Raw genomic sequence first — 10,496 nt, forward strand, 5'->3', positions numbered from 1 at the left:
CTCGAATCAGATTAGTGGGCCACAAGCGGACGGACGGATTGTTTTTAAAGCGGGAAGCGCACGATGCTAATTATGAGCATAAGAAGAAGGTTGGGGCAAGAAATAATAAGATTACAAAGAATAATTTGCAGATATAATTACAGCAAAATTGGGTACACACAATCGTCAAACACGTGTCTTGCTTGACCCGGGCGCGTGAGTGAAATAAATCCTCGTTCTATAGCCTCTGTTAATTTGTTTTTATCATCGGCAAAGTGGTGTTTGTGCAGGCGGCACAATTTGCATGTGTAATTCCGCTGTGCAAATTGACAACAAGTCGATAATTCCAGGGAAACGGGCCCGTCGCGATGGCCTCCGCTATCTTCCCGAGCCGATTCATTTCGAGGAACTGCTGAGGCATGAAACTCATACATCAACACGCTTTTTTTTTTCCTGACAACGCTCAGACTTATTGTCCGTTAAAATGTCATTACAGGCATTATTTATGGAGCTAATTCATTTATTAGACCGTATTTACTCTGACAGAGTGTCACATTGTGGCCGGTGTTCAGACTGATTTAGGGCAGTGATTTTCTTTCTCTCTCTCTCTCTCTCTTTTTTTTTTTAACATTCTACAAGAAATACCTCGAGGCCTGTGAATAAAAAAAAAAGCCTTGATGTCTTTTATAACATTCTCAGGTTATATGAATAGAGAGGTGAGATATTTTTGTGTAGTGTCTAGATGTAGATTCGTCCTGGCATCGTTGTTGTTGCTGATAGGAACAGAAGTCTATGGCCTCTGGTTTAGCTTCAATAAACCTAGTGTTGGCTGTACATACGAAAATAATATATAAGTGTATAAATGACACTGGAGACCAAACTTGATGTTTTTATATAGTTTAAGCTTGTAAAAGATAAACATACTTTAAGAACGTGATAACTACATGGGTCTAGATGGGTTTACTGTACATTGGGTAAAATTGTAGATTAGGCTATTATCTCCGGTGATCCGGGTGCTATGGTGACATGATAGTAAGTGACGTTGTAACACTTCATAGGTTATATGAAAAGAAAACACTGATGACATCCTAGGGAATTTATAAATAGATCAGACATGCATTCTGTTAGGTCTATTAGGTCCAAAACCAGAGGGAATATTGTACGAGTAACGTTTCAAAGCTGAGGTCTTCCTCTCACATGACAGCACTGACCAAACGTTTGACACCGTGGATCGTTTGGAACTGTATGAGACAAAATGCGAGAGACAAAGCCTTCGTTTTAATGGTCCGTGTTAACATCGAGGCTCATAATTCCATCATGTCGGTCTTGCGTTATTTATTTTTCAGACTCACCTGTCAGTGAGAAACACTTATCAGTGTTTGCAGTCGCGTCAAGGGGTTCGGAAGCTGTTACACTTCAGAGACGTGATGTGGAGTCAATAAAGGGTCTGTTAGGATAAAGCAGACAAAAGGTGCTTTTGCTTAATGTAAATGAATAATCAGACATTTCAGCATTCTAGTTTTATTCATGATTTCATGTGTTTTTAGAAAGAAACTCTGCTTGATTAATGCAGGGTATAAAACAGTTTTAACCAAGCTATGAACGATGAGAGAGAGAGAGAGAGAGAGAGAGAGAGAGAGAGAGAGAGAGAGAGAGAGAGAGAGAGAGAGAGAGAGAGAGAGAGGGAGGTTAGGTACATTTGCGCCACTCCATTGAGCAGCAATAAGCTTTGTAGGCTTAGCACACATAAACACATTAAATAGATGAGATTCATCAGCACTCTGGTGTCAAATCCACAGTGCCCATGGGCAACCAACCAATTCTGGAGCAAAGTAGATGCTCGCTGCTGCTCATCTTCTGGTCTCGGTGCTGCTTTACCTTCCAGGAACAATTTCAAATTTATACACAAATTAAAAGCTTTACTAATCAAATAACATGTTCATTATTTTGCCTGTGTAGTGTTTTCCTTAACTTTTATAAAGCCATTTGCTATGAAATCAGCAGGATATACAAAGTGTAAAAAACTGTAGTGTTACAATACAAAGTAAGTGTAATATTTTAATAAGAGGTTGTCATATTAATGAAGTATTAAGTACAGATGAGGCATGACTTCTCCTTGTCTATATTGTCTATAAACTGTCTACATTACTACCAAACAATACACGTGGGTATTTTATTCCTGTATCAGCGCAGGGTAAACAAATCGTTTAAGTCAATAGGTTTTGCAATTAGGCACAAAGCCCACAACCCATTTAGCGAGGGAAAAAAAAAAATACAACACTGATGTCATTTGATATAAATAAGCAATTTAAGCAGCTGTTTTCAGCTTTCAGCGCCACAGGCCATACAAGATTAACATGCTAATCATGGGAATGATAATGAGCGATGCTCAGCTGGGGGAATAAACCCGAGCAGTCAACACACACAGGGATGGATGAGTTTTAATTTAGCATCTATTTTCATTAGGAAGGAAGAGAAAAGACTGACATATTCTTACAACGAGACAAGAGACTTAACCCGACTAAAGTAAAAAACAAAAATGTACTTATATCTATAATGTTATTCATAATAAATGTATAGAGCTACATTATTATTATTATTATTATTATTATTATTATTATTATTATTATTATTATTATTATTATAGAATTAATGTGATGTGTTTAATAAAATTTTGTAAGGCTTTAAATAAAAAAATGTCTTTTTGGAAATGCAAGGATTTTAATTACTTATTATTATTATTATTATTATTATTATTATTATTATTATTATTATTATTATTATTATTATAGGATTAATGTGAGGTGTTTAGTAAAATTTTGTAAGGCTTTAAATAATTTTGTTTTGAAAATGCAAGGCTTTTAATTACATTATTATTATTATTATTATTATTATTATTATTATTATCATTATTATATACAATATTATTATTGCAATTATTATAATATTTTCATAAGTAATATGTAGAAAAAAATACACTATATATATATATATATATATATATATATATATATGTGTGTGTGTGTGTGTGTGTGTGTGTGTGTGTGTGTGTGTGTGTGTGTGTGTGTGTGTGTGTGTGTGTGTGATTTATGACTGTTTTAATGGAATCATTTTATCAGTTATGTTGCTGTTTACTGTTGATGGTTTATTTTTTATTATATAATATAATTCCCTTTGCAGTCTGATAAATAAGAAAAGGCTTGAACTAGCTTCAGATCTCTGTGTAATTTATTGGAATAAATGTTGGATAAACCCAAATGTATGCTCACTGCCTATAATTGTGCACTATACAGTGTGTATAATGATGACTACTAACTCCCTACCTAGTGCACTATATATCCAATTGAAAGCAATTCGAGCTTGACCAATCAGATTTGTTGTTGCTTCTGCGCGCTAGTCGATCCAGCCAATCAACGCCATCCTCTTTGGCAAAAACACGGAAGTGCGAACAATAACAATGGCTATTTCTAAACCTGCCTCCTAGCTTCAATAGATGGACCTTTATGTCAAAAATACTATCAAACCTCTTAATGTAAGTGAGGATAACTTAAACCGGATATATTTTACAAGCAGAAAGTAATCTTATTAATCGACAGAAGTACAAAATAAAGCTGTGTCATGTATAGCGGTCTCCTTCCGAAGGGACTCAGTGAGGCTGATCTGAGTCCTGATGAGGAAGAGGAGAACACTGATGAAGACAAGACACGAACTGGCACTGAAACCGAGAAATGTCCTGCTGAGAGCGACCAGAATGTGCAGAACGACTCATCATCATCATCATCATCATCATCATGTCCTGACAACTGTTTGCCAGGAGTGTCTCAAGATCTGTGGCACGTGTGTACCGATTTATCTATAAAATATTGCCTTTTAAAAGTGCATGAACAACAAAACAGTGTCATTACGTCATAAAATCTAAGAGCCAATGACGTTCAGTATGCAAATTAGCTGCATTTTAATGTCATTGCGTATTCCTTGTTCAATCGAGTCTTATAATAACATTGTTTACAATTATTCCGTACTAAAGAACATGATCTTTATGACCATGATTAATGAGTAATGACCGGTCCAAATCTGTATGGTTGTGTTTCTCAAAACAATAAATTTTTTTTATTATTCAAGAAATTTAAAGACCTGCAGAAGGAAAGAGAGACTCAGAAGATGGACAAACCCCCAGTAAGAAAACGTGGGAAAAAACGTCACAGAAATGGTACTATTCGTTTCTGTTTTGTATTTCGTTACTAGAATCGAGTTCAAGTGAAGACGCTATGCCTGTAGACGCATGTAAATAATGTAGATGGATAGAACATGCGTCGAGATTTTATTTTTCCTTCATGTGAACAGGTGGAGCTCAAAAACAGAAAGCTGCCGAAGAGAAAAGGTTGAGTAAATCTCATTTTTTATCTTTTGCCTCGTTCACATTTTATACAACATCTAACATCTAAACTGGGTTCGTGTTTGGGTTCGATGACGGTTTTGAATCCAGCCCTTAAAGCGCCTTAAAAATGATCTAGAGCACGATGCAGCGGCCTTCTCACGTCTTCCCTTAAAAACACACCAGCCGAGTGCTAACGAAGAGCCGCGACACCAGGATGCGGCTACAGTAGCGAGCGAAAGCATCATGCTGACGTGATATGAGTGTGAACCGCTCGCCCTGCACCTCCTGATGCCGGTGTGAGATCTCGGGCAGGTTCATTGTCACCGTCCTATTAAAGACTTTGCTTTAATTTTGCTTCCAGCTAAAATAAGGACGTGTGCACTGATTCTAGCTTTAAAGTTTACACTCAGATTGTGCGAAATATCCACTACAGGCATTACTATAAAAAAGAAACAGCAAATAAAGATACTTAACATAATAGTATAAACTTTGTTATTAAAACATAACCCATAAGATCGAGGGTTAGCCTTCAGGTTCTCATTCTGATTCTTTGCTCAGGGATGATGAGGAGGTTCGGATGAAGAAATGGGAAGATCTGACCCAGTATTTCGGCACCAATGACAGATTTCAGCCCCCTCCGTGTAGCCGTCCTTCGCCAAAGGTACGACCGGACAAACGTTTCGCGTGACGTATTCGACTCGGTTTGATTCCGTTTAAATTTTTTACGTCAGAAACACAATTCTGTCGAAATGTAAATATCATTAAATCTTTATAAAGTGTTCTGCATTTTTTTTTTGTTGTATACATCTTAAACATTTTCATTCCCACAAGCCATTTAAACCCCAGTCTGGAATTATAAGCTTTCTCTTTTTTAAAGGTTTATTGCAGATGTTTCGTTTTTTTTTTTTATTTACCACTTTTCCCGCCTTTTTTTTTCTTTCTTTCCATCAAACGTACTTCTGTGTTTGATGTGAAATGGAAATGCGTAATTAAAGACCAGTGTATGCCGCTGATAATCTGCGGCGTTTCTGAAGCGTTCGGCTTTTAATCGAGTAACAATTTTCATTTGTGAGACGAAAAATCTCCATATTTGTTGTAATGGAAGTCCTATTAAAAAAAAACCAGCCCGAGGCGCTTTTTAAGTTAGTCTTTGATATATTTTTTTCCCCCTTCCTCTTTTTCCTCCTCTTCTATTTCTATTTGAAAATAACTTAATTTTTCCTCGCCCCCTCCGTCCCTTTCTCATCTTCAGTCAGGCCTGGAAAAGAGCATGGAGCGAGCCATCGCCGAAGGGGATTATGGGAAGGCGGAGGAGTTGAGCGACCGGCTGGCTACTCGTGAGGTACGTCACGCCGATAAGACATCGCTCTGAGCGCGACAAATCCAGCTAATGGGTCGGTGGCCATTTTGCCCGCAAAGACACAACCTCTCTCTCTCTCTCTTTCTTTCTCTCTCTCTCTCTCTCTCTTTTTCACACACACCGCCTTTTATACATGGGCCGGACGTCCCGAAGCCCTTTTCAATTGGAGTTAATAGAAAGCCGTATATATATATCTATTTTTTTTGAAGTCTACAGCACTTTCAGCTTGTCTTTTTAACGGCAGTAACAATGCACTCTTTACATTTTTTTTAATATTTGAGGCGCGAGTTTGCACCTTTGAAGTGCGCTCGGGAACCGAACACACCGCCTGCAGTTCGGAAAACGGCACCTCTTACGGAAGGTGAGCGGGATCAAGCGCTTCCGAGCTAATTTGGCAGAAAATGGAACACTCGCGTACGTGTAATTGCGGTTAAAAAGATGTTCTTCGCTCTCGGACTCTGCACTCGTAGCAAGAAGTAGTTTTGTGTCTCAGAACTTTTTTATTCCGAGGCGTCTCCAATCCAATCCGCCCGTTTTCCAGGGTCGAGGCTGAGATTCCCGAGCAGATGTTTGGTGTTTAGGTTGGACCAGTTAGATTTGAACTGATATCAGGGCCAAGACTTTAAACCCATTTCAGTATGAGTATTTTTTCAGCTCAGTATCAGTTGCTTTCCATGTCATGTTTCTTCAGCTCCATGTTTTTCTCCTTTTCGACTGCCACAAACCACAAACGAATAATTTAACCAGCTTAATTGGGTGGAGCAGCGTTAATCTCGTTAACCTTGAATAGCAAGTTCACCCGTAATCAATTACAGCTTGTGTTTCCTCCGGTAAGAGTGTGAAAACGCCGCTATTTGCCGCACACAAATTCCGCATAAATTCCCACCACGCTTTATTTTTGTTCAAAGCGACATGATAAGCATGTCCCTAACAGCCGTGTTCCAGTGCGAACAAGCATTAAACAACCGCCTTATTAACAAACAGCCAATTTCCCTCTCAGGTTGCTGAGAATAATCGAATCCCCAGAGTTCCTGCTGAAATCTTATCTTAAGCAAAGATCTTATCTGTTTTTCTGGAATATTCTATTAGAGTTTACACGGAAGAGTTGTCACGTAGCGTACACGTGCACGCCGTGTTCAGGGTGGAACACCGACATGCAGAAACGTACCTACTTTAGATTTACATTTCTTCATGCTTCAGGCACCACAGAGTCCAATCAGACAGCAGAGGAGATGTGGGTCGAGGGTTTTGTTCCAGGAGTCAACCAGGCTCTCGGGCGATGCTGGGATATGAACTGGCAACCTTTTCACCGCAGACTTAATTTCCTCATCAAACCTTATCAGGATGAAATGTGACCGTTTTCTTTTTTTTTTTTTTTTTTTTTCTCCCCGTGATGTTTTCATGACCACTCAGTTCCTTAGTCTTCATCTTCATCGACTCGAACGTTGATGTCATGCAGATTTCTCTTTCAGCACTCAGTGAACACGGCATTAACGAACAAACCTGCCGATTCTTACCCCTGAAAGCTTTTTAGACCGCATGAGGTTTGGACTTCAGACGTTCTCACGCTCTCCAGTCCTGTCCTGATAGAAGCGTGGCACACGCCATGCACATGTGGGTTACTGCTAGTTCTGTTCTCAGGTTTTCTCCAGGCCCTGCGATGCTGTGTAGGATAACAACTACAGAAAATGGATGGATGGATGGATGGATGGATGGATGTATTTAACTGTGTTCCTTCTTAGAACATTCTGAACCATTAAGGATCCTTCGGGTCTTCAAAGGATCTGTGAGAAATCCTACAGCAGAGTGTTTCTCTGTCTCTAGTTCTGGGTTATGGTTTCCACTAGTGATGCGCGGGTCGTCTCATAACCCGCGGGTCATGCAGGCGACCCACGGGTTGGGTGTGGGCGGGTAAAGAAATGGTAACTTTACTGCGGTGTGGGCCGGGGCGGGCCAATAATTTCATAAAAACAGGACCCGCGAGTTGGGAAAAAAACCGTCCCGCGCATCACTAGTCTGTACTAGTGATGTGCGGGTCGTCTCATAACCCCCGGGTCACTAGCATCAGTAGTTTCCACCACTGCCTTTAAAAACGCTTGAAGAACCTTTTTTTTTAATTTTTTTAGCATAGCCATCGTGTCTAACGGTTTAATCTAAACCTTTGTGGATTCTTCTACACTTTTGTGTGTACGACGGTTCGGTCCAGCGTCACACCCGGCCACAAGCCGGAAATAAACGGAGGGACGTGTCGATTGGTCATCGGGGACGGTGTAGGAGTTAGCGCAGCATTTTACGCCTTAATTTCTAATCCGGCAAGCGCCGATTACAGATGGCTCTCTTTGCGCTTCTCCTTCGAGCCTAAACAGTCCTCCAAACACCTCAGTGACACGAAATAAATCACTAATCCCGACTGTGGCGAGCCTCCATTTCAAGGTCTTAATAAGGTACGTATCGGAGGTATCACGCGCTCCGTGTTCTAATTCTATACCATGACAATAAGGTGCTTAGCTGCGAGTGAAACACAGAGATAGCCGAAGTCTCCCGGTGTTTTATTGTCCGATTATTTATTTATATACGGATTATTCCCGCTGCAATTTCAACCTGTTCATCCTCAAACAAGCCTGTATATCTTCATACACTTTGAAGAGATGATTGAAATTTCCCAACTCTCGTGTATCCTCTTTAGTCCGTTAATGACGTCGTGTGCCTTTAATCTGACTGTGTGAAGCCTTTTTCAGATTTCTCACGCTCCTTTCATCTTTGTCCGAGTATGAAAAGACAGAACACAGGTTTCTTTGGCACGGCTCGTGGAAGAGCTTTGACACGTCAAGCCTCGTTTCTTTTCCGGGGCTCAAAAATCCGTCGCTTAGAACCACACGCGAAGAAGAAGCGATTCCTCCCAGGTCCTATATGAAGGCTGGATTCTGATTGGTCGAAAAACGTTCTGTAACATCGAAGCTCATTATAAACCTTCTCGAAGAATGGCGTGGCTTTTTATCTGTTTATAGCTACAGTCTAACGACACATGGTAGTTTTTATCTGTTTATAGCTACAGTCTAACAACACATGGTAGTTTTTATCTGTTTATAGCTACAGTCTAACGACACATGGTAGTTTTTATCTGTTTATATCTACAGTCTAACAACACATGGTAGTTTTTATCTGTTTATAGCTACAGTCTAACGACACATGGTAGTTTTTATCCGTTTATAGCTACAGTCTAACGACACATGGTAGTTTTTATCTGTTTATAGCTACAGTATAACGACACATGGTAGTTTTTATCTGTTTATAGCTACAGTCTAACGACACATGGTAGTTTTTATCTGTTTATAGCTACAGTCTAACGACACATGGTAGTTTTTATCTGTTTATAGCTACAGTCTAACGACACATGGTAGTTTTTATCTGTTTATAGCTACAGTCTAACGACACATGGTACCTTTTATCCGTTTGTAGCTACTTTATAATGACATGGTACTTTTGCTCCTTTTAGAGACAAAATTAATGTTGTGGAAGTATGGCACGGTGCATGTCGAACTCCAGCAATTAAATGTAACTTTAAATGGATAAAAATGTCAACGTGTTGTTCTTTTGTAAATAAGAGTCAAGTGGAACATTTTCTGCACTCCCTGTAGTGTTTTCTGAACTTTCTCAGCAAGTTGTTGTTGTGGTGTAACAACTTGTACAACATTGTAGTGTAGATGTTTTTCCCTGCCGCGTGAATCTTCCCGAGCCTCGGCGTCGTGAGAACAGATTCCCGGCCCTTCAACCCGCTCGGCTGTGTTCCGCACTAGATTAAACGATGCGCTCGTTCCAATTAAGGAACACATGCGTCTCCATTCTTTCATTATTGCACATTCTGTGACACAGCTTTAAGTTTCATAAACTGCAATTAATTTCACTAATTAGCATAACATTAAGTGGCTGCTAAATATAACTAGCTCACCCAGTGTCAAGAGACTTCATGTGATGCAGCTTCAGTACAAAAAAAAAGGCTATGACTTGCTTCTGTTTTTTTTTTTTTGTTTTTTTCTGGTTTAAATCTTTCTCCTTGCAAACTCGACGACAACGACAATGCTGATGATGCTGATGCTGATGCTGATGATGATGCATTTTATTACCTTTAATAATCACCATGGTCCTCTTACACCACAGTATTTTCAAAAGTATTTTCTACTTTTTTAACGTATTAATGAATGAAATTCTGGGCTTTTTAATCATTTCTAGTACTTTTAATGTTATGGAACATCCATGAGACAAGGAATGAGAGACGTTATAGCATTATAGCAGCCTGTTTGTTTGTTTGTTTTCCTTCTTGAAGCTAATGAATATTTTCTAACCATTAAGAAACACTGGCACTGGAGACTCCTTACTTAAACATTTCTACAAATGAGCCGTTACCATGGAAACCGTATCACATTCGACGATATCTTTCGACAAGCCGCTGTACCGTACGTGGTGTGCTGTTGTAGAAAAATATTCAACGACATTGTGATGTGCAGCGGCCGACCTCCGTTAGCGTCGGATTTTGGTTAAAGATAACTTAAGGCTCGAGATCGCATCTTAGTTCACACAAAGCAATGTACAAACATGAACCATAGAGGAGGAGGAGGAGGAGATGAAGGATTCGTATCATCTCAACACCAACTTGACAAACAGCATTACAAGAAATGAGGAAGTCTCTCAGAGGGGCATCTGCTGGAAGAAGAAGAAAAGAAATAAATAAAGCCCTCGTTTTGAGGCTCTTGTCTGTGTTTCAGGCTCAATAATCTGATT

At 39.5% G+C, this 10,496-nt stretch overlaps 1 protein-coding gene and 1 long non-coding RNA gene across 4 annotated transcripts in view; one reads left to right on the forward strand and one right to left on the reverse strand.

Moving 5' to 3' along the window:
• Nucleotides 1–917: 917 nt before the first annotated feature.
• Nucleotides 918–1,856, reverse strand: LOC113655239. The gene is made up of 3 exons (XR_003443658.2): nt 1,797–1,856; nt 1,332–1,426; nt 918–1,220 (listed from the first exon to the last, which is right to left on the reverse strand). It is a non-coding gene; the product is annotated as an uncharacterized LOC113655239 (long non-coding RNA).
• Nucleotides 1,857–3,406: 1,550 nt separating this feature from the next.
• The window catches only part of fam204a (family with sequence similarity 204 member A), an 11,964-nt gene continuing 4,874 nt past the window's right edge, over nt 3,407–10,496 (forward strand). For 2 of the 3 annotated variants that reach the window (XM_027165898.2, XM_047812927.1), the window contains exons 1-5: nt 3,407–3,816; nt 4,102–4,189; nt 4,324–4,360; nt 4,916–5,018; nt 5,610–5,699. In XM_027165898.2, coding sequence (XP_027021699.2) covers nt 3,598–3,816; nt 4,102–4,189; nt 4,324–4,360; nt 4,916–5,018; nt 5,610–5,699 — 537 coding nt within the window. In that variant the 5' untranslated portion in view covers nt 3,407–3,597. Of the gene's footprint in view, nt 3,817–4,101; nt 4,190–4,323; nt 4,361–4,915; nt 5,019–5,609; nt 5,752–10,496 lie in introns of all 3 variants that reach the window. The other variant, XM_047812928.1, reaches the window with a different exon arrangement.

The sequence above is a fragment of the Tachysurus fulvidraco genome, chromosome 4 (genome assembly GCF_022655615.1).
Source record: "Tachysurus fulvidraco isolate hzauxx_2018 chromosome 4, HZAU_PFXX_2.0, whole genome shotgun sequence".
NCBI classification, from domain to species: Eukaryota; Metazoa; Chordata; class Actinopteri; order Siluriformes; family Bagridae; genus Tachysurus; species Tachysurus fulvidraco.